General features: G+C 45.2%; 1 protein-coding gene across 1 annotated transcript; it reads left to right on the top strand.

Annotated features, from left to right (window-relative positions):
- The first annotated feature begins 210 nt into the window (after nt 1-210).
- Nucleotides 211-27,645, top strand: LOC144691542 (uncharacterized). Its single transcript, XM_078559721.1, has 7 exons — nt 211-387; nt 1,107-1,150; nt 5,018-5,153; nt 11,543-11,799; nt 21,923-22,085; nt 27,128-27,211; nt 27,637-27,645. The coding sequence occupies exons 1-7, from the start codon at nt 211-213 to the stop codon at nt 27,643-27,645; spliced, it is 870 nt and encodes a 289-aa protein (XP_078415847.1).

Here is a 27,645-nt window from a genome sequence, read left to right as displayed (position 1 = left end):
ACTGGAAAAGGACAGAGTGAGAGAGGGCAGGTGGAGAGGGACAGAGGAAGAGAGAGAATAGGAGGGTGTAAACAGAAATAGACCGAAAAGAATAAATCTAACAAGAGCATTGTTTGTTAAAGACACTCGGATAAAACTGGTTCGAGATTTTGAAGAATGAACTGTGTTCGGTCCCAGTCTGAGTGACTGCACCACTCCCAATTCCTTACAATGGATCTGTTGGAGTATTTGGTGTCCCAGGAAGGCTTGTTTGGAACTGTATCCGACTTCTGCAAGTCTGCCATTATGTTTAGTCTGCTGACTGTTCTCAGTCTCCTAACCTACTTCGATGTCCTCGAGAGTTTCAGTCCATTCCATTCGCTCTTCAAGGTGGGTATTCAGTATAAGGTAAAACCAAATTCTATGTTAAAGATAAATTAGTCTAAAGTTCTTTACTACTAATTGTCCCTGTTCCCCATATCCCATTCTCCGCTCGTCCCCCCCAGTGCAAATGACTGTGAAGATACTGACATCCGTTTTTATAAAGTTCATTCTGGGGTTGTGGATGACTCTAGCACAGCCAGTATTTATCACCCATCCCCTGCCTGCCTGACCGACTGGCCTTCAGAGGTCAGTTAAGAATCAATCAAGTTAGTGTGGGAATGGAGTCACAGAATCAGGAACGTGTCAGGTTTATTCCCTACTCATCTTGTGCCATTGGATGTTCTGAAGCTGATTTCGTAAGGAGTTTTTTTTTACAAATGGTCACACTCTCTTTACAGAGGTGAGTTGGGAAAAAAATCAGCCCCGATCCATATCAGGCAAAAACGTGCATAAGGACTTAGGGCAAGGACAGGATTGGACTCAGCTGTGCTGCCTTCATGGTCAAATTGCCTGGCCGTCACTGTCAGGATCACGTGTGTACGGTCACATTTGGATGAAAATTCTGGCTCCTCTGGAACTGCTTCTCTCCAGGGAGGGTAACTGTCTTCAAGAGAGGAGGGAGCAAAGAAAACTGGTCATGGATGGGGTGGTGGAGGGGAGGGGGTGATGGGAATGAGGAGGCGGTGTTGCTGCATCTGTGGGAAATATTTGTCTTAAAGGAACTGTGTTTATTTTGTTACCAGAAACGTACATCGGAGGGCGATGATGGGATGACAGGAGTGGGGCTGTGAGTATTGAAGCTGTGCTGACATCATTGATTGAAACAGTAACTGAGATCAGTGAAATCTCTTTGCCCCCAGGTGCTGACTCACCTGCATAGTATTTCCACCCGAAATCAGGGTTTGACCAAAGTTTTGCACACCCTTTCTCATCTTCCTTTCTTTGGCTCACTGTCCATTTTTGTCCGATCACACCCCTGTGACGTGTCCTTGGGTGTTTCTTCCTCCCCACATTAATGGCAATACAAGAATGTAAGTTAAAAACAAAAAACTACTGCGGACGCTGGAAATCCAAAACAAAAACAAAATCACCTGGAAAAACTCAGCAGGTCTGGCAGCATCGGCGGAGAGGAAAAGAGTTGACGTTTCGAGTCATCATGTTCTGCTGAAGGGTCATGATGACTCGAAACGTCAACTCTTTTCCTCTCCGCCGATGCTGCCAGACCTGCTGAGTTTTTCCAGGCAAGAATGTAAGTTATTGTTTAAACAGAATCAGATCTCACCAAAGGCGGAACAGCTTCTGTTATGGGGAGGGACTGGAGAAGCTGGGGTTGGTCCTGGTTAGATAAAGCTAAGAATAGACTTAATAGAGGCATTCAAAGTTATGAAGACTTTTGGTAGGAATAAATAAGGATAACTTGTTTCCGTTGGCAGATGGGTCAGTAACCGGAGAGGACAGAAAAGCTGGAATGGTGACGAGGAGAATTTTTTCGCAATTGCTATGAGCTGGAATGCCGTGTCCAAAAGGGCAGTGGAAGTAAATTCAGTTGTAAGCTTTGAAAGCGATTTGGATAAACCTTTAAAATGAATAAAAAATTGCAGGGCCTTGAACAAAACAGGAGGGAATGAGACTAATTGGATAGCTCTTTTAGAGAGCTAGTCCAGCACGATGGGATGAATGGCCTCCTATGGTGCTGAATATTTCTAGGATTATAATAAATTTCAGATTTGGATTAAGATTTCAGTTATCTGCTGCTATCAGCAGAGTGGCTAACAAAATGCTCCTGAACAGTCTGTGTAATCGTTCATTCAGAAACCCAGTCTAAGGCCTATACACTGTCACACGGCAGCATTTAGATTTCTCCAATTTGTTGTTGTTGGATATTAAGGGAAGGGAGTGGGGGCTACGGGTACAGAGGGTAAGTCAAATGTGGGAGCTATTCAACTGCGGACATGTCCTAAAGGGTAACTGCATGATCTCAGGGTCAATCCTTGGCCTGTTCAGAATCAGTACAAGTGGAGCATTGTGTAAGATGTTACTGTTGGTTGGTGTAGGTTAGGGATGGGGGAAAGTTGACTGGCTTCTCTTTTGCGACGTCATCATGCACATGTGGATATCAGGTAAAGGGAGAATAGTGCTGTGCTATGATGCCTCCCACAGTCGAATATACTATTGCCACTTACTGTTAAAGATCACACACAAATAGCCATTTGAAAAAGCTGCAAAAGGATCTTTGGCAAATCCATCTCTCAGTACGGAGATAGCTCCTTCAGCACCTGAGAAAAGTGATGTGACAAAATTAAGTTGAAATAATTGAGCTATAAGAATACTGGAAATATACTTTAAAAAAACATTGCTGGGATGTGGGCATCACTGGTAAAGCCAGCATTTATTGCCCATTACTAATTGCTCTTACAGATGGTGGTGGTGAGTCGTCTTTTTGAACTGCTACAGTCACTGTGATGAAGGTGTTTCTGTTTAGGGATGGATTTTGACCCAGTGACAGTGAAGGGACAGAGACACACTTCCACGCCAGGATGGTGTGTGACTCAGAGGGGAACTAGCCGCTGGTGGTGTTCCCATGTGCTTGCTGCCCTCGTCCTTCTAGGTGCAGGAGGTCGTGGGTTTGGGAAATGCTGAGGAAGAATCCTTCACATTGTTTTCATTTTTCAGTTTGAAAGCCAATGACAGAAGGTCAAAAAGAAACGGAATCTATTGTATCCAGCCTGGATCTATTACAAATATTTTCACTCATAGCCTGATTGTGATTCGCGAGTTCTACCTAATCACAGTCAACATTAGACACTGATAGGAAGTTATTCTCGGGTATTACAGGAAAACAGGAGTACAGCTTGATCAGCACAAGCCTTGATTGTGATGTGGGCTGAAAACCATGACTCGCTGATGATTGCACAATGTCCAGCACCATTCGTGACTCCTCAGATACTGACGCAGTCCACATCCAAATGCTGCAAGACCTGGACAATATCCAGGCTTGGGCTCACAAGTGGAAAGTAACATTTGCATCACACAATTGCCAGGCAATGACCATCTCCAACAAGAGAGACTCTAATCATCGCCCCTTGATGTTCAATGGCATTACTGTCACTGAATCCCCCAATATCAACATCCTTGGGGTTACCATTGACCAGAAACTGAACTGGACTGGCCATATAAATACTGTGGCTACAAGAGCAGGTCAGGAGGCTAGGAATCCTGTGACAAGTAACTCACCTCCTGACTTCCCAAAGCCTGTCCACCATCTACAAGCCACAAGTCAGGAGTGTGATGGAATACTCCCCACTTGCCTAGATGAGTACAGCTCCAACAACACTCAAAAAGCTCGATACCATTCAGGACAAAGCAACTGCTTGATTGGCACCACATCCACAAACATTCACTCCCTCCACCACTGGTGCAATGTGGCAGCAGTGTTTACCATCTACAAGATGCACTGCAGGAACTCACCAATCCCTCCTTAGCCTCACCAAAACCACGACCTCTACCATCTAGAAGGACAAGGGCAGCAGACACATGGGAACACCACCACCTGGAAGTTCCCCTCCAAGCCACTTATTATCCTGACTTGGAAATATATCGCCATTCCTTCACTGTCGCTGGGTCAAAATCCTGGAACTCCCTTCCTAACAACACTGTGGGTGTACCTGTACCACATGGACTGCAGCGGTTCAAGAAGGCAGCTCACCATCACCTTCTCAAGAGCATTTAGGGATGGGCAATAAATACTGGCCCAGCCAGCAGAAGCCCACATCCTGTGAATGAATAAAAAAAAAGAGTGGAGGTGGTGTTGTACATTTTTTATATCTGAGAGCAATACAGAGATGACACGAGTTTCTAAATTTACAAGAATTTTAATTTTTAAAAAGTTCTTCCATGGGATGTGGGCGTTGCTGACAAGGTCAGCATTTGCTGTCCATCCCTAATTGCCCTCGAACTGAGTGGCTTGCTCAGCCATTTCAGGGGCAGTTAAGAGTCAACCACATTGCTCTAGGTCTGGAGTCACATGTAGGCCAGACCAGGTAAAGACGGCAGGTTTCCTTCCCCTAAAGGATATTAGTGAACCAGATGGGTTTTTACAACAATTAATGATAGCTTCATGGTCACCATTACTAAGGCTAGCTTTATAATTCCAGATTGATCTCTGCAATCACAATTATCTTTGGAACTCTTTTTCCCAGAACGCAGTGGAGGAAGGGTCAAGAAATACTTTTAAGGCAGAGGTAGATAGATTCCTGACTAACAAGAGAGTCAAAGGTTACCAGGGGCAGACGGAATGTGGAGTTGAGGCCACAATCAGATCAGTCATGATCTTACTGAATGGCGGAGCAGACTCGAGGGGCTGAATGGCCTACTCCATCTAATTCATATGTTCATATGTATGTTCGTATCACAAAATGTCTGCAGCATGCTTATCCCAGCTCTAGCTTCTAGTAGCTTCTGTGGTGTCTGTTTAAGCCCAGTTTAACCAATCAAATACAGTGAGCACAGATTAGCTACCAGGCTCATATTATCAAACACAAAAAAAAATTGAACACTACTGATGGGATATTTGACCTTGAATTGATGGTACGTTTCTTTGTAACTGGTTTTGTACACAGGTAGTTGCTTTGCTGATTTACCTTCTGTTTCCTAGATACTCTGATGAAAAGAAGGAATCTCTCCTCCAAACACTTTCCTCAGTGGCAGAGAGGGTGATGCAGCTGGAGTCGGATCTGTGCACGGACAACAGTGATCAGAGTCACAATCCCAAATACAGAAAGATATTTGTGGTGAGAATTTGTTTCCCTTTACATTCCCCTGAGGCCCAAAATCCATTTGTTGAGGTTTAGGGTGAGGTTAATCTCTGGTAGCTGCTGATTGACTCTCTGTCCCCTTGTGACACTCTTGCCTCTCACTCCAGAGACTCGAGTACAAAATCTAGGCTGACACTTCAGTGCAGTAGAGGGAGTGCTACACTAGCTGCTGGAGGTTATGTCCATTGGATGAGATGTTTAAACTGAGGCTTCAGCTACCCTCTTAGCTACTTTGAAGAAGAGCAGGGGAGTTATCCCTAATGCCCTGGTCAATATTTATCCCTCAGCTGACACCACCAAAACAAATTGTCTGATCATTGTTCCATTGTCTGATCATTGTTCCATTGTCTGATCATTGTGGCATGTAAATATGGCTTCTGCCCCAAACTTTTATTTTACCCAAGGTGATCTCAGAGGCCACATGACCATGGCAAGCCACAGTACACAAAAAGCAATCATGCTTTTCTCCAAACATCCCCCTTTCATAAAAAGACAAAACGCATTGCATGCACTATCATTTGCAGTTGCAAGTTACCCTCATACATGGTCCTTTGTAAAATTCTTTCACAGGATGTGGGCGTCACTGGCTAGGCCAACGTTTATGGCCCATCCCTAATTGCCCTTGAGAAGGTGGTGGTGAACTGCCTTCTTGAACTGCTGCATTTCATGTGGTGTAGGTACACCCACAGTGCTGATAGGAAAGGAGTTCCAGAATTTTGACCCAGTGACAGTGAAGGAATGGTGATATATTTCCAAGTCAGGATGGTGAATGACTTGGAGGGGAACTTCCAGGTGATGGAGTTCCCATCTATCTGCTGCCCTTGTCCTTCTTGGTGGTAGAAGTCGTGGGTTTGGAAGGTGCTGTTGAAGGAGACTTGGTGAGTTGCTGCAGTGCATCTTGTAGATGGCACACACTGCTACCAGTGTGTATAGATGGTGGAGGGAGTGAATGGTGAAGGTGGTGGATGGGGTGCCAATCAAGTGGGCTGCTTGTCCTGGATAGTGTCAAGCTCCTTGAGTGTTGTGGGAGCTGCACCCATCCAGGCAAGTGGGGAGTATTCCATCAAACTCCTGACTTGTGCCTTGTAAATGGTGGACAAGCTTTGGGGAGTCAGGAGGTGAGTTGCTTGCTGCAGGATTTCTAGCCTCTGACCCACTCTTGTAGCCACAGTATTTATATGCATGGTTCAATTTTTGGTCAATGGTAACCTCCAGGATGCTGATAGCCCGGGATCCAGTGATGGTAATGCCATTGAACATCACATGAAGATGGTTAGATTCTCTCTTGTTGGAGATGGTCATTGCCTGACACTTGTGTTACTTGCTACTTGTCAGCCCAAGTCTGGATATTGTCTAGGTCTTGCTTCATATGGACATGGACTTCTTCAGTATCTGAGGAGTCATGAATGGTGCTGAACATTGTGCAATCATCAGCAAATATCCCCACTTCAGATTTTATGATGGAAGGAGGTCATTGATGAAGCAGCTGAAGATAGTTGGGCCTAGGACGCTACCCTGAGGAACTCCTGCAGTGATTCCCTGGGAGTGAGATAATTGGCCTCCAACAACCACAATGATCTTCCTTTGTGCTAGGTATGACTCCTGCCAGTGGAGAGTTTTCCCACTGATTCCCTTTGACTCCAGTTTTGCTAGGGTCCTTGATGCACATTCGGCCTTGATGTCAACGGCAGTCACTCTCACCTCCTGAGTTCAGCTCTTTTGGACCAAGGCTATAATAAGGTCAGGAGCTGAGGGCCCCTGGTCTATAAAGAAAATCCTCATGCATGAACTAAAACTGTTGTTCTTTCTAGTCTGTTCTGGGATGTCATGAGCAAGTGGTTCTTTAGCTTGCTTAGCTTGATGCTCATTAAAGCACTACATTGGCTGATGTGGTCCTTAATCTCATTGCTCGTGTTTGGCCAATAGAGCACTTCTCTTGCCTTCCACATATTAGACTCAATTCCTTGATGACTTGCATGGATGCACTTCAATATCTCTTTCCACATCTCCTTAGGGATGATGACTGAAGTTCCTTTGTACAGCAACAGGTGTAACTTTGATGTTATCAGGCCCTCCTTTCATCACTACTTCCTGCAGCACTTGGAGATACACATCTCATTGGGCAGTTTGCTTGATCTGAACAAGATGCTTGTCTGTCAGATTCACTGTCTCTGCTGGGTTGATGACTTCCACAGCATGTCTTGCTGTTGTTTCTCATTGAATCTAGAAGATTTCACAGTCGGTACTCATCAACTTTCATCAAAGGGAGTGTAGCTCTCAACAGAATGTCAGTGGTGTACATCTACTTCCTTGCTTGTACTTCATTTTCAAATGATATCCGTGCAAAAAAAGTAACATCCTTTGCAGATGCTTTGGAACAGATAGAAGTGGTTTGAGAAAGATGCTTTGAAGTGGCTTGTGGTCAGATTCTAAACCACTTTCTCTCTACCAAACAGGTACTGCTTAAAATGCTCACAAAGGACAATAATCAGGAACTCTTTCTCAATCTGTGCATAGCGTCATTCAGTTTGCGTTAATGCTCTAGATGCAAACACAACTGGTTGTCCTTGCTGCATAAGGGTTTCTTCAAGTCCTGTCTCACTGGCATCACACTACAGAGGGGCTTTGTTGTTGATCTCATAGTATTACTGGCATTGTCATCACTAGTTCTTTGATGTGAGTGAAAGCTGCTTCTTATTCTGTGCCCCAATATCACTGAACATCGTTTGCTTATGTCGAGGTTCACACTCCGATGACAAATTGGGCAAAAGCTTTGCTGGGTAGTTCACAAATCTAACAAATCGTCGCACCATCTTCACATTTTGTTGGTTGCTGCTCCTCTGCTGCAGCTTGCACCTTGTCAGGGCGAAGTTCTTTTGCTGTTAGTACATGACCTAAGTGCTTGACTTCAGTCACCTTCAGGCACAGATTTTTCTTGCTCAGCTTCAGTTCATGTGGCGAGCTCTCGCCAGCAGTCTCACTAGATTCTGATCATGGTCTGCAATGGCTTCTTCCATCGTATCTCCCATCCATAGACTAACCAATCATCCACATTCACTTCAACTCCTGGAAAATCATTGACTAACACATGCTCTTTGCTATTCCAGAGCAGTAGAAATGCCAAGCAGCATGCGCAACCGTCTGTATCTCCCAAATGGTATCCAGAACCTAGTCATAAAACTGCTGCTTTCATGCAACTTCACTTGCCAGTATCTATCCTTCACATCTAGGGTGGTAAAGACATTTGCCTTGGCAAGTTGTGGCAAAATTTCTTCAATGGTTGGAAAGGGGCAGTGAGATCTCTCCAAAGCTTTATTGAGGTCCTTTGAATCTATACCTACTCTCAGCTATCCAGGTTTTTCACTGCTACCATACTGCTCATTCACTCTGTCGGAAGTGTCACTTTTTTGATTACTCCTATCTTTTCAATCTCCTCTATCTTGTCTTTAAGCTGGATTTGAGGGCAGCTGGAACTCTCCTCGGAAGATGCTGAGTGGGTCTCGCACTCTCATCTACTTCAAGATAATATTCACCAGGAAGACACCCAAGACCTGTGAAAACATCTTTGTAATTTGTCAGGATCTGTTCGGCAGTCAATGGCTTTGTGCCATGCAAAACACTGCAAACCTCTTCTGGTACATGGAGGGTTACCAGTCCAAGCTTTTGACTTGTTTCACAGAGATGAGGGGATTTTGCTTTGTGTCTACTATTTGGAACAGTAGATCTTCTTTCTTCACATTGGGCTCTCATCTTAGTTTGTCCTCTTGGGATGAGCATCGTTCCATCATATAGCTTCAACTTTACCTTTGGGTCAAAACTGTGTTTTGAGTTTTACCAGCTCGTGCTTGCAAAACTCAAAACACTGTGTCCAACATTAGATGTGATTCCGCGATTGGACAACATTTGCTACATAATCTTCAATGTGCTAAGAATTACGCTGACAACCAACTTAAGATTTCAAGTCAGGTTCATAATGTGGCGCATTTGCATATACTTGAAGCTACATATATTAATACGCGGGGCTCTGTTCTTTGCAGACTGAAAGAACGTGTACACACATTGCGCCTGTTTCAGCTAAACAAAATAAGTGACAGCCATTTGCTGACTCATTCCTCAGGGCAATGCCTCAACTAATCGGGGTCAAGCTGCCTGATTTAAATTTCAAACAATGCTTGGCAGTTAACTGTCAGTCACCATCAGAATGGTGCATTCTCCATGGCAATGCCACTTGCCAACCAATCAGCACTCTCTTCACATACGGTATAAATTGTGATTTCCCCCCCCCACTTATATTGGTATTCTTGCAAGTGTCCTGATGAGTGCAAGACAAAAAGCTTAGACATCTCTTCTTTCAGCAATAGTCAAGTTCTGTACAACCAAATGACTACAATGCTATTTCTGCTGAGATCATCCTTCAGTTTCCCAAACTCACAAGATTCAGCTAGATGTCTCAGCGCAGTCACATACTGATCAATATTCTCTCCCTCTTCCTGAGCTCTGTTGTTGAACACTTAGTGTTCATAAATAACATTCACGGAGGGATCAAAGTGAATCTTCAAGGCCTCCAAATTTCACAAGACTGGCTCTCCCACTCCTCAGTAAGGTCTAGGGTGCAGTACAGCTTGTAGCACTCTTCCCCAGCACTGATAACAAGAGTTGCCCCACTTATTTGCTCAGGTTTCTTGTTTAACTCTGTGGCAAACTCAGTTCTGCCATTGAGACTGGAAGAATTTCCGATTCATTTTCTAACCTCCCTTCATCTCCATAGGAGCCAGTACTGGAATATTCAAAGCCACACTGACTCACCCAGCAGTCAAATTCCTGTACAAAGTTGCAGACTGAAGTTTAAATTATTCTCTGCTGCTCACAGCTGCTGGCTCTCTTACAGCTATCTAAATCCACTCAATTTCAGCTGCACACTCCTGACACCATGTTCCATGTGGTGTGTAAAAATGACTTCTGCCTCAAACTTTTGTTTTACCCAAGATGACTTCAGAGGTCACATGACTATGGCAAGCCACAGTATGCAAAAGACAACCATACACAAAAGCATTTCTCTAAACAGTCATTATTACATTGCTGTTTGTGGGGCATTACTGTGCACAAATTGGCTACCATGTTTTCTACAAACAGCACTATAAGTAGTAGTTCATTGGCTGTAAAAGGCTTGGGATATCCTGAGGTCATGAAACAGGTTATGTAAATAATTGCTTGTTCTTTCATCAAATGTAATTTTGACTAAAAGCAGAATGCAACACTTTATTGATGGCAAAATCAATATTCAAAGCTTGCCCAATGACTCTGGGCCTACTGTGGGCCTGGTCCTGGTCAGTGGGCCTGGTCCTGGTCAGTGGGTTTGGGCCTGGTCCTGGTCAGTGAGCCTGATCCTGGTCAGTGAGCTTGGACCTGGTCAGTGAGCTGGTCGTGGTCAGTGGGTTTGGGCCTGGTCTTGGTCAGTGGGTTTGGACCTGGTCTTGGTCAGTGGGTTTGGTCCTGGTCAGTGGGCCTGGTCCTGGTCAGTGTGCCTGTTCCTGGTCAGTGAACCTGGTCCTGGTCAGTGAACCTGGTCCTGGTCAGTGGGCTTGGGGCAGTCCTGGGTTCTCAGCCGATCTAAAGAACAACTCATCACTTTCCCCATGGATCCCTCACAGATGCCACTATCCAATTATGATCTTGTGAGGTTTGAGTAATGTAAGTAAATTATTTTTCAGGCTTTCTTTGGTTTCCTATTTTCCCAGTCAATTTCCTTATCTGGCAGAGAGAACTAGCTGGAAACCTGGTGCAGGGACCCCATTGCGCACAAATGCAGGCGAGTTGACTGTCCTCTGACTACCTTTCGATCCCTTAGAGCCTCAGTATCTCGCGTGGTCAGGCTGGTGGGAGATTCACCATGTGGGACTGGATTTCTTTGAGTGTAAGGGGTGATATGATGGAGATTTTTAAAATGCCAAAAGAATTCAATAGGGTAGATGTAAGGAAACAATTTCTTCTGGTCAGGGAATTCAAAACAAGAGGATGTAACAAAATTAAAGCCAGATCATTCAGATGTGAAATCAGGAAATCCTTCTTCATACAAAGATTACTATCTCATCAGGAATTCTCTCCACAAGGCTTGTAGACATTGGGGATCAATAGATTTTTTTATTGGGTAACGGTATCAAAGGAAATGGAGCTAAGGTGGATAAATGGGGTTACGATGCGGATCAGCCATGATTGCAGTGAATGGGAGGGCAGGCTCGAGGCCTACCCCTGTTCCTATGTAACCATTATTGATTGGCATGCTTGAACATTTCCCTAGCGCGATGCCTGATGAAGGGATGGCAGAGGATGAGAAATCAAGCCCTTGTCGTCGTTTTTACTTTCAGAAGCTGCACCAAGAGATCCGCCGGGTGGATGACGTGCTGCAGAGTCTTGGGGCTCGGTGTACTCCAGCCGAGAGAGATTCGGAGAGCCCTCGGAACCATGAATTAACCAGGCGCACCAAGGTCCTTCCATTTTCACCAGGGGGCAACACACAGCAGAATAACACCAAGATGGGGCACATGGTAACAGCCAGTGACAGACAGAGGATTCAGCTCCTGAGCAGCAAGCTTCAGTCAATGAAAATATACACCGAGGAACGGTGAGTATATTTATGGATTACTCTCCAGCCCTGGCAATGCCTATCGAATAAAACATCCTCATTATTCTCTGCCCCAAAAGCCAATTTACATTTTGCTGTCGTGTTTATCCTTCAGTCAACACCTAAAAACCATATCAAACATTCATCTTATTGCTGTGCGTGGGGTCGTGCTGTCTGCAAAGTGGCTGCTGCATTTTCTACATTACAACAGTGACTAAGCTTTGAAAGTGTTTCATTTGGCTGTAAAGTACTTTGGGGTGCCCTGTGATTGTGAAAGACGTTTATATAAATGTAAATTCTGTCCATCTCACTGAGAGAGACACTTTTTTCTCAGCCGGAAAAGACATTCTATTCTGATGTCATTGAAGAGCAGTGAAAACACTTGTTTAATTGAGTGGAATGGGGCTGGGGGAGGGGGGAAGGGCAATCTCTGTGTCATCCCCTCTGTCCACTGTCTCTAGCTTTGGTTCAGGGTGCTGGAATGTTTGTGACTAATTTCTGTTGGCTTTGTTCAGCAACCAGGGCCTGAGATCTGGCACTGGGTGACCTCTGTGACAAGCATGACCCACTCTAGTTCGCCTTGTCCCCAGACCTTTTGACTTTACCTGAAATGTCCTTAGAAATTGCAACAACAGTAACTCATATTTAAATAGCGCCTGTAACATAATGAAATGCCCCAAGGTGCTTCACAGGAGCATAACAAAACTAAATATGGCATGGAACCACGTAAGAAGATATTAGGTCAGGTCACCAAAAGCTTGGTTAAAGAGATCAGTTTTAAAGAGAATCTTACAGGAGGAAAGAGAGGTGGAGAGCTTTAAGATCGATATTCCAGAGCTTGGGGCCTAGGCAACCGAAGGTGGAGAAATTCTGATTAGGGATTCACTGAGGCCAGAATTTGAGGAGCGCAGATATCTCAGAGGCTTGTGGGAAGAAATTACAGAGATAGGGAGGGATAAGGCCATGGAGGGATGTGAAAACAAGACTCAGAATTTTAAAATCAAGATATTCCTTGACTGGGAGCCAATGTGGGTCAGCGAGCACAGGACGATAGGGAAACCGGTCTTGATGCAATTTAAGACACAGGCAACAATTTTGGATGACCTCCAGTTTATGGAGGGTACAATGTGGGAGGAGTGCATTGGAATAGTCGAGCCTAGAGGTAACCAATGCATGGATGGAGGTTTCAGCAGCAGATGACACCTTGAGTAATGATGCCATTTACCTCAATCTAATCTACAGTGCCAGCAGCCTCCATCTCACAGTGCCCCTTGGGCAGTGTACAAGTGTGCAGGGTTCATATATCGCTCCTGATATAGCTCACCATTGTAAGGCCTGGTCAATCTTCAGGGCACATGTGAACAGTGAGGTCAGTGATTGCAGGATGGATCTCTCTGAAGGTGCCAATATAGCGGAGGACTCATGACCTGGGCTGCAGATTCCAGCCCATAGTGTAAACAAGGCCTTCTGTGGTTCAGATTCAGAAGTGCAAAGTAGGGTGAGAGCGAGGTTGAAGGATTACCAGTAGAGCATAAGACTTAGAAGTAGGCAATTCGGCCCTTCGAGTCTGCTCTGCCATTCAATGAGATCATGGCTAATCCAGTAATCCTCAACTCCACTTTCCTGCCTTTTCCCCATAACCCTTGATTCCCTTACTGATTACAAATCTGTCTATCTCAGCCTTGAATATACTTAATGACCCAACCTCTACAGCCCTCTGTGGTAAAGAATTCCACAGGTTGACTACCCTCTGAGAGAAGAAAGTCCTCCTCGTCTCTGTTTTAAATGGGCACCCCCTTACTCTGAGATTATGCCCTCTGGTCCTAGATTCTCCCACAAAGGGAAACAACCTCTTAGCATCTACCCTGTCAAGCTCCCTAAGAATTTCATATGTTTCAATAAGGTCACCTCTCATTCTTATAAACTCCAATGAGTACAGGCCCAACCTACTCAACCTCTCCTCATAAGAAAATCCCTCCATACCCGGGATCAACCTAGTGAACCTTCTCTGGACTGCCTCTAATGTCAATATGTCTTTCCTTAGGTAAGGGGACCAAAACTGGTCACAGTATTCTAGGTATGGCCTAACTAGTGCCTTGTATAGTTTTAGCAAGACTTCCCTATTTTTATACTCCATTCCCTTTGAAATAAAGGCCAACATTCTATTTGCCTTCCCTATTACTTGTTGAACTTGTATGTTGGCTTTTTGGGATTCATGCACAAGGACCCCCAAATCCTTCTGTGCTGCAGCTTTTTTTTTTGCAAAAATATACTTTATTCATAAAATATCTTCAACCACATTCCAAACCATTTCAAAAACACCATTACAAAGGTACAATCAGGTTCAACTTTTACAACATGTATCACCAGGTTCATCAGTACAAACAATATTACAATCATTTACAGCCTTTCATTTTGAGCTGTACAGCCCGAGGGGGTTTAAACAGTTCCCAGCCCCTCGGTGCGCTGTGGCAGAAAGGTCTTAGACAGCGACCCTTCCCCATTGCGCCTTTGCGGCAGCTGCCCCAAGCTTTAGTGCGTCCCTCAGCACGTAGTCCTGGACTTTGGATTGTGCCAGTCCGCAACACTCGGTCGGGGACAACTCTTTGTGCTGGAAGACCAACAAGTTTCGGGAAGACCAAAGCGCCTCTTTCACCGAGTTGATGATCCTCCAGCTGCAGTTGATGTTTGTCTCGGTGTGTGTCCCTGGGAACAGCCCGTAGAGCACAGAGTCCTGTGTCACAGAACTGCTCGGGATGAACCTCGACAGCAACCACTGCATCTCTCTCCAGACCTTCTTTGCAAAGGCACAATCCACAAGGAGGTGAACAACGGTCTCTTCCCCACCACAGCCACCTCGAGGGCAACGTGCGGAGGGGGTGAGACTCCTGGCGTGTAGGAAGGATCTGACAGGGAGGGCCTTTCTCACCACCAGCCAAGCCACGTCTTGGTGCTTGTTGGAAAGTTCTGGCGATGAGGCATTCTGCCAAATGACTTTGACAGTCTGCTCGGGGAACCATCCCACAGGATCCACCCTCTCCTTTTCCCCCAGGGCCTCTAAGACGTTACGTGCTGACCACTGCCTGATGGACTTGTGGTCAAAGGTGTTTTTCTGCATAAATTTTTCCACGAGGGACAGGTGGTACGGCACGGTCCAGCTACTTGGAGCGTTCCGCGGCAGCGTGGCCAGACCCATCCTTCGCAACACCGGGGACAGGTAGAACCTCAGCACATAGTGACACTTGGTGTTTGCGTACTGAGGGTCTACGCACCGCTTGATGCAGCCACACACAAAGGTGGCCATCAGTATGAGGGTGATGTTGGGCACGTTTTTTCCCCCTTTATCTAGAGGCTTGTACATCGCGTCCCTGCGGACACGATCCATTTTTGACCTCCAGATAAAGCGGAAGATGGCTCGAGTGATGGCCACCACGCAGGAGTGTGGAATGGGCCAGACCTGTGCCACGTACAGCAACAGCGAGAGTGCCTCACACCTGATGACCAGGTTCTTACCCGCAATGGAGAGGGAGCGTCGCTCCCACATGCCCAGTTTCCTTTTCACCATAGACACTTGCTCCTTCCAGTTTCTAACGCATGCCCTGGTCCCTCTGAACCATATCCCCAGCACCTTCAGGCCGTCAGCCCTGACAGTGAAGGGGACAAAGGATCGGTCAGCCCAGTTCCCAAAGAACATGGCCTCGCTCTTCCCACGATTTACCTTGGCTCCCGAGGCCAGTTCGAACTGGTCGCAGATGTGGATCAGTCTGCGCACCGACAGCGGATCCGAGCAGAAGACGGTGACATCATCCATGTACAGGGAGGCTTTTACCTGAGTGCCTCCACTGCCTGGGATCGTCACTCCTCTTATGCCCGGATCCTTCCTGATGGACTCGGCAAAGGGTTCTATGCAACACACGAAAAGAACAGGCGAGAGAGGACAGCCCTGCCTGACTCCAGATTTAATAGGAAAGCTATCTGTTTCCCACCCATTGATTCAGACTGCGCTACTGATGTTAGTGTAGAGCAGTTGGATCCAATTTTGAATTCCCTCCCCAAACCCCATTTTGGAGAGCACATCCACCATGTAGGTGTGCGATATTCTGTCAAAGGCCTTCTCCTGATCCAAGCTGATGAGGCAGGTATCCACACCCCTGTCCTGAACATAGGCAATCGTATCCCTGAGCAGCGCGAGGCTGTCAGAGATCTTCCTGCCCGGCACAGTGCAGGTCTGGTCAGGGTGAATCACCAATTCCAGAACGGATTTGACCCGATTTGCGATGACCTTGGACAGAATCTTATAGTCCACATTCAACAGTGAAATGGGTCGCCAATTTCTAATTTCCTCCCTTCCCCCCTTGTGCTTGTAGATGAGGGTGATAATGCCTTTCCTCATGGATTCTGACATGCTGCCGGCCAGAAACATACTCTCGTACACTTCTAGCAGGTCTGGGCCGATCAAGTCCCACAGAGCCGAATACAACTCCGCCGGCAAGCCGTCGCTTCCGGGAGTTTTACTCTTCTCGAAGGACTCAAGGGCCTTAGTCAGTTCATCAGGAGTTAGCGGTTTGTCCAGGCTCTCCCGCATACTGTTGTCTAAGACCTCCATGATAGAGGACAGGAAGGACTGGGAGGCCGTGCTGTCCGTGGGCTTCACGTCATACAATCCGTCATAAAAGGATTTGCTGATCCTCAAAATGTCGGACTGTGATGACTTTACTGAGCCGTCTTCTTCCTTCAGGCTGCTGATCACAGAGCTCTCTCTGTGTACCTTTTGGAAGAAGAAACGTGAGCACGTCTCATCCTGCTCCACGGAGTGGATTCTGGAACGGAAGATGATCTTGGAGGCCTCCGAGGCAAAGCTTGCTGGCTCTTCACCTCTTGGAGTTCCTCCTTGACATTGACCCCCATCGACTGTCAAAAGTATTTCTTCATTTAAATAATATTCAGCTCCTCTATACTTCCTGCCAAAGTGCATAACCTCACACTTTCCCACATTATATTCCATCTGCCAAGTTTTTGCCCACTCACTTATCCTGTCTATATCCCTCTGTTGACCCTTTGTGTCATCCTCACCACTTGCCTTCCCACTTATTTTTGTGTCATCCACAAACTTGGTGGTGTCATCCACAAACTTGGTGATAGTACATTCACTTCCCTCATCAAAGTCATCAACATATATTGTAAATAATTGTGGCCCCAGCACTGATCCCTGTGGCACTCTGCTAGTTACAAGTTTCCATCCTGAAAATGCCCCTCTTATCCCAACTCTCTGTCTTCTATTAGCTAGCCAATCCTCTATCCATGCTAATGTACTACCCCCAACACCATGGGCTCTTATCTTATTAAGTAATCTTATGTGCGGTACCTTATCGAACGCCTTTTGGAAATCCAAATATATTACATCTACTGGTTCCCCTTTATCTATACTGCTTGTTACCTCCTCAAAGAGTTCTAATAAATTTGTTAGGCAAATTTCCCCTTCATGAAGGCATGCTGACTCTGCTTGATTAGATAATACATTTCTAAATACTCTCTATTACATCCTTTATAATAGACTAACATTTTCCCAATGACAGGTGTTAAGCTGACTAGCCTATAGTTACCTGTTTTTTGTCTCCCTTTTTGAATAAGGGTGTTACATTGGCTGTTCTTCAATCCTCTGGGGCTTTTCCAGGATCCAAGGAAGATTGCTACCAGTGCATCCACTATTTGTGTAGCTACTTCCTTTAATATCCTGGGATGCAACCCATCAGGGCCAGGGGACTTATCTGCCTTTAGCCCCATTAGTTTCCCGAGTACTTTTTCTCTAGTGATAGTTATTGTATTTATTTCCTTCTGCCGCCTTTTGCCCCTTGATTATTTAGTATTTTTGGAATGCTATTAGTATCTTCTACCATGAAGTCTGAAGCAAAGCATTTATTCAACTCCTCTGCCATTTCCTGGTTCCCCATTATTATTTCCCCAGCCTCATTCTCTAAGGGGCCTATGTTCGCTTTGGCCCCTCTCTTCCTTTTTATATATTTAAAGAAGCTCTTACTGTCTAATTTTATATTACTTGCTAGTTTACCCTCAAAGTTTATTTTCTCCCTCTTTATTTTTTTGGTCATCTTTTGTTGGTTTTTAAAACTTTCCCAATCCTCTGTCTTGCCACTAATCTTTGCCACGTTGTATGTTTTTGCTTTTGATTTGTTCTTAACTTCCTTGGTTAACCATGGGTAGCTTATCTCCTTCCTTGAATCCTTCTTCCTCACTGGGATATATCTTTGTTGAGAGTCATGAACTATTTTCTTAAATGTCTGCCATTGTTCATCAACCGTCTTTTCTGCTAAACTCCTTTCCCAGTCCATTCCAGCCAACTCTGCCCTCATTCCTTTGTAATTACCCTTATTTAAGTTTAGCACAGTTGTTTCCAACCCAAGTTTCTCCCTCTCAAACTGAATGCTAAATTCTACCATATTATGGTCGCTGTTTCCGAAGGGACCCTTTACTCTGAGATCATTTATTAAATCTGCCTCATTACACATTACCAGATCCAAAATAGCCTGATCCCTGGTTGGATTCACAACATATTGTTCTATGAAACTGCCCTGAATACATTTTATGAATTCTTGCTCATGTCTACCTCTGCCAATTTGATTTTCCCTAATCTACATGAAGATTAAAGTCACCCATGATTAATGTACTGTCTTTTTTACATGCCCTCATTATCTCGTGATTATTCTCTGTCCTACAGCATAGCTACTGTCAGGGGGCCTATGGACTACTTCCAGCAGTGTATTCTTCCCCTTGTTATTTCTTACCTCCACCCATATGGATTCTACATCTTCCAATCCAAGATCCTTTCTTGCTATCGTACTTATTCCATCTTGTACTAACAAAGCTGCCCCACTGCCCTTTCCTTCCTGTCTGTCCTTTCGAAAAGTCACATACCCCTGAATATTTAGTTCCCAGCTTTGATCTCCTTGTAACCAGGTCTCTGTAATGGCTAAAAGATTATACCCAATAACCTCTATTTGCACCGTTAATTCATTTATTTTGTTCCGAATATTATGTGCATTTAAGTAAAGGGCCATTAATTTTGCTCCCTTTCATTTTTTCCCCCTTTGACCCTATTTGCTGCTGTTTTTTTACGTTTGTACACTCTGTTCCTTCCTGTCACACTCTGGGTATCATTACCTAAATAGCTGCCCTGCAAGGCTGCCATATCCTTTTAGAAACATAGAAACATAGAAACTAGGAGCAGGAGTAGGCCATTCGGCCCTTTGAGCCTGCTCTGCCATTCATTATGATCATGGCTGATCATCCAACTCAATAGCCTGCTCCCGCTTTCTCCCCATACCCTTTGACCCCTTTCGCCCCAAGAGCTATATCTAACTCCTTCTTGAAAACAGGCAATGTTTTGGTCTCAACTACTTTCTGTGGTAATGAATTCCACAGGCTCACCACTCTCTGGGTGAAGAAATTTCTCCTCATCTCAGTCCTAAATGGTCTACCCCATATCCTCACACTGTGATCCCTGGTTCTGGACTCCCCCACCATCGGGAACACCCTTCCTGCATCTACCCTGTCTAGTCCTGTTAGAATTTTATAGGTTTCTATGAGATTCCCCCTCATTCTTCTGAACTCCAGCGAATATAACCCTAATCAACTCAATCTCTCCTCATATGTCAGTCCCACCATCCCAGGAATCAGTCTGGTAAACCTTCACTGCACTCCCTCTATAGCAAGTACATCCTTCCTCAGATAAGGAGACCAAAACTGCACACAATGTTCCAGGTCTGGTCTCACCAAGGCCCTGTACAATTGCAGCAAGACATCCCTGTTCCTGTACTCGAATCCTCTGGCTATGAAGGCCAACATAACATTTGCCTTCTTTAACATCTGCTGCACCTGCATGCTTACCTTCAGCGACTGGTGTACAAGGACACCCAGGTCTCGTTGCACATTTCCCTCTCTCAATTTATAGCCATTCAGATAATAATCTGCCTTCCTGTTTTTGCTACCGAAATGGATAACCTCACATTTATCCACATTATACTGCATTTGCCATGCATTTGCCCACTCACTCAGCTTGTCCAAATCACATTGGAGCATCTCTGCATCCTCCTCACAGCTCACCCTTCCACACAGCTTTGTGTCATCTGCAAATTTGGAGATATTACATTTAATTCCCTCATCTAAATCATTAATATATATTGTGAATAGCTGGGGTCTCAGCACCGATCCCTGCGGTACCCTACTAGTCACTGCCTGCCATTCGGAAAAAGACCCGTTTATTCCTACTCTTTGTTTCCTGTCTGCCAACAGTTTTCTATCCATCCCCGTGCACTACCCCTAATCCCATGCGCTTTAATTTTACACGCTAATCTCCTTTGTGGGACTTTGTCGAAAGCCTCCTGAAAGTGCTTTGTAAGCCTACGTATCCCCTTTCCAGAACCCCACCCACTTCTATTTAGACTAAAGCCCTCTCTACAGCCCTATTATTCAATTCGCCAGGACACTGGTCCCAGCACGGTTCAAGTGAAGCCCGTCCCACCAGAACAGCTCCCTTCTACCCCAGTACTGGTGCCAGTGCCCCATAAACTGAAACCCATTCCTCCCACACCAATCTTTGAGCCACGCTTTTAACTCCTTGACTTTATTTACCCTATGCCAGTTTGCCTATGGCTCAGGTAATAATCCTGAGATTATTACCTTGGAGGTTCTGCTTTTTAATTTAGCTCCTAACTGTTCAAATTCTTCCAGCAGAGCCTCCTTTTTAGTCCTATCAATGTCGTTGGTACCAACGTGGATGACGACAACTGGATCCCCTCCCCTCCCACTCCAAGTTCCTCTCCAGCCCAGAGGAGATGTCCTTAACCCTGGCACCTGGCAGGCAACACAGCCTTCGGAACTCACACTCATGTCTGCAGAGAACAGTATCTATCCCCCTAATTATACTGTCCCCTACCACTACTACGTTCCTATTTCCTCCCAGTAAAGCAGGAGAAAGCGGCTGATGATGAATAAAGTTCCGTAGCAAGGATTTTTCCTCATATACTAATACAGAACCTTCTTTCAGTTGTTGGCAAGTTGACTTGTCCTGAATACGTGTATTATTGTGATGCCATTGTGTACATGTCAGGAGTTAGTAATGTCAATGGTTTCCATAGCATTTAAAACCTGGAAGGGAAGACTTGGATTTTCAGCAGCCAGTATGATACGATCCAAATAAACTCTGGAGCACGTTGCTTGCAATTCACTTCCTAAATTGTGAATGATCACTGACTGCTCGAGACTTGTTCACTGTGACTGAGTGCTTCAATCCTGCCTCTTCTGACTGACCCCTCCAGTCCTATTTGCCTCCTCCAGTTCCCATATCCCCATTAAGCTCCTTGAGCCTGATCCAAAACTCGATGAGGTCATGGCTAATCTGCAAGCTAACTCCAGTTATCCCTCTTTGCCCCACATCCTTAATACCTTTAGTGAACAAAAATGCATAAATCTCAGTTTTAAAATTAACCATTGATGTAGCAACATTTGCCGTTTGCAGAAGATAGTTCCAACTTCTACTATCCCTTGCATGAAGAAATGTTTCCTAGTCTCACTCCTGAAAGAACAACAGAAAATGCCGGAAAAACTCAGCAGGTCCAGCAGCATCTGTGGAAAGAGAAACAGAGAGTTAATGTTTCCAGTCCGTATGACCCTTCTTCAGAGCAGGTCAGGTCATATGGAGTCGAAACGTTAACCCTGTTTCCCTTTCCACAGATACTGCCAGACCTGCTGAGTTTTTCCAGCATTTTCTGTTTTTATTTCAGATTTCTAGCACCCGCAGCATTTTGCATTTATCATTCCTGAAAGGCCTGCCTCTAATTTTTATACAATGTCCCCCAGTCCTAGACTTCCCCAACCAGCGGAAATAGTTTCTCTCTATCTACCCCATCTGTTCCACTTAATATACTGAATACGTCGATCAAGTCACCCTTTTACATTCTCAATTCCAGGGAATACAACCCTAGCTTAATCTTTCCTTGTAGCTTAACCCTTGGTGTCCAGGTACCATTCTCGTAAATCGATGCAGCACTCTCTATTCTGACTGAGCTCTCCAGTCCTCTGCATTCTAACCCACTGTTATAAATTTCAGGCTGCAGTTATTGACCAGCTTTGCAAGTTGTTATGAATCTTTCCAATTATCCTGCTATCGGCTCCATAACTGGGTGGTGCGGACCAACAAGTTCCAGGAATGGATTCACTCCATAGCGTGTGATAGCAAATCCCTGATCATCTCGAACCTCAATCACGAGAAGGTGAGGAGCAGACACCTGGGTCGTGTTTTTATAATGATATAAAGGCACCAATCACTCATAAGGGATTGGGCAAACACATTGTGGGTCCATTTATTGACACAAGGCACATGGGAACATTTATACAGAGGTATAAAGTTTGAAGACACCAGCAGCAGAGGTGTGTGTGTGTGTGTGTGCTCTGCTCAAAAGCAAAAGTGAAACTGAGACTGGATCACATGACGCACTTCCCTTCTACTTATGTCATGCTGCTATCCCTTAAAGGCACATTACAACAACCTACAGAAGTGAGGGACAACCTGGGTTTAACTCAAGGACTCTCCTTGTTATAGGATTGTAATATGAACAGCACCTCAACGTACTGAGGATACCCCATTAACCTGGAACCTGAGGCGGAATTAAGTGTGGAATTAGTGACACTGCCACTGTCAGGATGGGTATTTCCACATTCACACAGTGAAGTGACTCACACTGCCCTCAGTCCTCTACCAGGCCAGGTATACTCATAGTGGCTCCAGTCCTGTACCAGGCCAGGTATACTCATAGTGGCTCCAACCCTGTACCAGGCCAGGTATACTCATAGTGGCTCCAGCCCTGTACCAGGGCAGGTATACTCACACAGGCCTCAGTCCTGTACCAGGCCAGGTATAGTCACACTGCCCTCAGTTCTGTAGCAGGCCAGATTTACGCATACTGGCCCCAGTACTGTGCCAGACCAGGTTTACTCATACAGCCCTCAGTCCTGTACCAGGCCAGGTATACTCACACTGCTCTCAGTCCTCTTTCAGGTCAGGTATATTCATACTGACCCCAGTCCTGTGCCAGGCCAGGTACTCACACTGCCCTCAGTCCTCTATCAGGCCAGGTATATTCATATTGACCCCAGTCCTCTATCAGGCCAGGTACTCACACTGCCCTCAGTCCTCTATCAGGCCAGGTATATTCATACTGACCCCAGTCCTGTGCCAGGCCAGGTACTCACACTGCCCTCAGTCCTCTATCAGGCCAGGTATATTCATACTGACCCCAGTCCTCTATCAGGCCAGGTATACTCACACTGCCCTCAATCCTCTTTCAGGCCAGGTATATTCATACTGACCCCAGTCCTGTGCCAGGCCAGGTACTCACACTGCCCTCAGTCCTCTATCAGGCCAGGTATATTCATACTGACCCCAGTCCTCTATCAGGCCAGGTACTCACACTGCCCTCAGTCCTCTATCAGGCCAGGTATATTAATACTGACCCCAGTCCTCTATCAGGCCAGGTACTCACACTGCCCTCAGTCCTCTATCAGGCCAGGTATATTCATACTGACCCCAGTCCTCTATCAGGCCAGGTACTCACACTGCCCTCAGTCCTCTATCAGGCCAGGTATATTCATACTGACCCCAGTCCTGTACCAGGCCAAGTACTCACACTGCCCTCAGTCCTCTATCAGATGTATCCATACGGGCCTCAATCCTGTACCAGGCCAGATGTACGCGCATTCCCCTCAATCCTGTACCAGACCAGGTATACTCACACTGCCCTCAGCCCTGTATCAACCATACTGGCCTCGGTCTTGTATCAGACTAGGTATACTCATGCTGGCCCCACTGGTGGGATGAATAGAAAAACAGAATATTTTTTAAAAGGCGAGAAAACATTAAATGTTTGTGTTCAGAGGGATTTGGATGTCCTTGTACATGAAACACAGAGACATAACGTACAGTCACAGCAAGCAATTAGGAAGGCAAAGGGCATGTTGTTGCAAGGGAATTGGAGCACAAGAACAAGGAATCCTAGTTGCAATTATACAGGGGGTTGGTAGGACCACACCTGGAGTACTGTGTACAGTTTTGGTCTCCCTATCTAAGGAAGGATAGGCTTGCCTCAGGGATGGTACAGCAAAGGTTCACTAGATTCATTCCTTGGATGAGGGGGTTATCATTTGAGCAAAGAATGGGTGGATAGTCTCTGGAGTTTAGAAGAATGAGAGGTGATTCATTATAACATACAGGATTCTGAGAGGAATTGACAGGGAGGTTGTTTCCCCTGGCTGGGGAATCTAGAACATGGGCGACAGTCGCAGGATAAGAGGTTGACCACTTAGGACTGAGATGAGGAGAAATTTCTTCACTCAAAGGGCTGTGAATCTTTGGAATTCTCTAACTCAGAGAGTTGTGGTGCTCTGTCTTTGAGTATATTCAAGGCTCAAATCTTTGGGCTCTAAGCCAATCAACGGATCTGGGGATGAGGTGAGAAAGTGGAGTTGAGTTTGAAGATCGGTCATGATCGTACTGAATGGTGGAGCAGACCGAGTGGCTGTATGGTCTTCTCCTGCTCCTATTTCTTATATTATTCTGTTCGATTCTGCAGGAGGCCAGGTATACTCTTACTGGCTCCATTCCTGAACCTGGGGTTTGAGTTTGAAAGCTGTCGATTCCTCCTCACAGGGTTACCTGATTTTGCTTCTTGTCATGTGAAGAGGAAGTAGGAGCTCTCCACATTGTGGTCCCAGGAAGGAGGAGTTGGGAACTTGGTATACGTGGAACGCAGGGTGGGAGAAACCTAGCAGCACAGTGAATGTGGCATGGGGTGGTCTAAAGGTCATTACGCACACTATCCCCGTATCCTTTGATGCCTTTACTAACTAGAAATCTATCGATCTCTGTTTTGAACATACACAGAGCCTCCTCAGCCCTCTGGGGTAGAGAATTCCAAAGGTTTCCCATGCTCTGAGTGAAGAAATTCTCCCTCATCTCAGTCCTAAATAGTATACACCTTATTCTAAGACTGTGTCCCCTGGTTCTAGACAACTCCACCTTCCCCCTCTCAGCCAGAGAAACATCCTCCCTGCATCTCCTCTGTCGAGCCCTGTAAGAATTTTGTATGTTTCAATAGAGTAGATAGACAGAATCAAAAACAAAAAGCTACTGCGGATGCTGGAAATCCAAAACAAAAACAGAATTACCTGGAAAAACTCAGCAGGTCTGGCAGCATCGGTGGAGAAGAAAAGAGTCGACGTTTGTTGACTCGAAACGTCGACTCTTTTCTTCTCCACCGATGCTGCCAGACCTGCTGAGTTTTTCCAGGTAATTCTGTTTTTGTTTTAGATAGACAGAATCGATTTCTTCCAGAGCAAGGGGACAAAACCTTAAAATAAGAATCAGGCGGTTCAGGGGTGTGAGCGATTAAGACCTTACCCTGCACATTTTTATAAAATATAAATAGATATCCTCATTGCTATTTTGTAAATTATAAAACTGAACAAAGAGACCCTTAAAATGGCTGAACATATGTCTGTCTGTGACCCCTGAACAAAAGAAGCCATGTTGCAGTTTCAGGGAAACTCACACCTCGTTATCTCTGAGGAGCCACTAACGACGACCTGTGGATGCACAGCCTAACTTCAAAGAGAGCTATACAAAGGCCATCTGTATTTAATAACCCAGGCTGGCCAGAAGGAAACTGATGGTCTGTTAAGACAAAATGCCCCACAACCTTTCTTTCAATTTGTAATGGCTGAGACATTTAACAATCTTTGGAACCCAACCGCATTCCAAACGATGGATACACATTCTTTGTTGGAGACTGGATGGGGAGGTGGGGGGTCATGTGACATAGGCCTCTGGCTTGTTGAGCAATTTATTATTGCCTCGCTGAGCTGAATAGCTCAGAGTGCTCTTTATCACAGCCCCACTGACAAGGAGCTCAGCCCAGGTTAAACACCTGGCCCTACCTACACTGTTTCTGCTGGAGGTTCTGGACCATCGCCTACAAGACTGATTCATCTCTGCGTGCCTATCTCATCTTGTGAAGTCAGCACCATTGGAAAAATGAATTATACAGTATTGGTTTTCAGCCTGCTGACCTCCGTGAAGGAATACCTCATTGGACTTTGATTTTGGACTCTGGAACCCACATGATACAATATTTATTTTCTTTGTGGTCACTGTAAAATCTTTTCTTCATCCCTCCTTTTACTATATGAATGTGATGGCGTGACATTGGGACCACCACCCCCCCACCACCTTTCTGTGTTTTGGATGTGTGCAAATAAACTAACCCTTTGAGTTCATCCTATCTCGAGTTTGTTGTGGGGTTATGAATAGAAAATTGGATCGCACCAAAACCGAGGGGTTGTGAAATATGCCACTGCTTATAAAGAGGGAAACAAATCAAAAACACCTTTCTGTATATGGACAAGTGGTAAGAGGAGAAATTAATGCTGTTTAAATTAACTCACCTCCTGTCCGTAACAGGGGGGATGTCAGAAAACATTCCTACAAAAGGGTAATCGAAATCTGCAGCTCTATTCCTAAAAAAATCTGTTGAAATTGTGGCTCAATTGGAAATATTCAAAGCTGAGGTCAATAGAGTTTTGTTAGGCAAGGGTATTAAGGTTTATGAAATCAATGTGGGTAAATGGAATTAAGGTACAGATTAGCCATGATCTCATGGAATGGCAGAAGAGACTTGAGGGGCTGAATGGCCTCCACCTTTTCCTATGTTCTGCTAAACTGTGCATTCTGAAATAAAAATGGCAGTTTAGTGAGCTGTTAATAAAATTGTTCTAGATCAGTGTGCTGCCACGAAGCGTGGTGGGCGGTTCTAGATCAGCACAAGACAGCAAGTGATGGTTAAACGTTCTAGATCAGCATGACGATCTGTTCTAGAACAGCGTGAGGTGTAGAGTATGGTGTCATATTCTAATCCAGTAATGTGGCCCAGTGTACATATTGTTCTAGATTAACATGGAATTGCACAGTGTCACACCATTCTAGATCAGCTTGATGCTATCTAGTGTGGTGCTGCTCTAGATCATTATTTTGCTGTACAGGTCAGTGTGATGCATTACAGCCTAGCATACAGTCCAGATCAGTCTGACACTGTCCAATGCAATTCAGAATTCTAGATCATTGTGGTGATATACAGCGCTGGATTAGAATATGCAGAATGTAGGAACAGGTGTAGTGCAGCGTTCTAGATCAGTAATGATATGCAGAATTAATTGGGTTGGGTAGAGTCATTTCTGACCACTTGCTTTTTTTTTCTAATTTTAGAGGATAGTGGAGGAAATTGAAGAGAGAGCCCCCCAGTTGGGCAACTGTCAGAGGAGCCTGAGTGAGTGCGTCCAGGTCTTTAAGGTAAGAAATTGGCAACAGGGAGGAGGAGGGTCTGAGATTCTGCTATCACAATGAAGCTGGTTTACAGAACCTTCTAAACCATGACCTCTACCACCTAGAAGGATAAGGACACCATTTCATGGGTACACCACCACCTGGAAGTTCCCCTCCAAGCCACTCACCATCCTGAATTGGAAATATATCGCCGTTCCTTCACTGTTGCTGGGTCAAAATCCTGGAACTCCCTCCCTAACAGCACTGTGGGTGTACCTACACCACAGGGACTGCAGCAGTTCAAGCAGGCAGCTCAGTGCTATATTACAGATACCACTGCAGACAGACCGTATCTGAAGCAATCTGATCTTGCGGAGATTTTAAATGATTTACAGTACGCAGTTAGATGGATTTTATATGGAACTTCCTCTCATGTTGTTTTCCTCCTTTAGTACCCCTGA

The sequence above is a fragment of the Cetorhinus maximus genome, chromosome 2 (genome assembly GCF_964194155.1).
Source record: "Cetorhinus maximus chromosome 2, sCetMax3.hap1.1, whole genome shotgun sequence".
In the NCBI taxonomy this organism is placed as follows: Eukaryota; Metazoa; Chordata; class Chondrichthyes; order Lamniformes; family Cetorhinidae; genus Cetorhinus; species Cetorhinus maximus.
Note: the sequence above shows the minus strand (reverse complement) of the source record. Positions and strands in the feature narration are given on the sequence as shown.

Excerpts from the sequence above, each read along its gene's own strand:
- LOC144691542 (XM_078559721.1), top strand. The coding sequence starts at position 211 with ATGGATCTGTTGGAGTATTTGGTGTCCCAGGAAGGCTTGTTTGGAACT. Across the intron at positions 388-1,106 it reads AGGTGGGTATTCAGTATAAG|AAACGTACATCGGAGGGCGA; the intron begins GTAAAACCAAAT and ends TTTTGTTACCAG. Across the intron at positions 1,151-5,017 it reads GGGATGACAGGAGTGGGGCT|ATACTCTGATGAAAAGAAGG; the intron begins GTGAGTATTGAA and ends TCTGTTTCCTAG.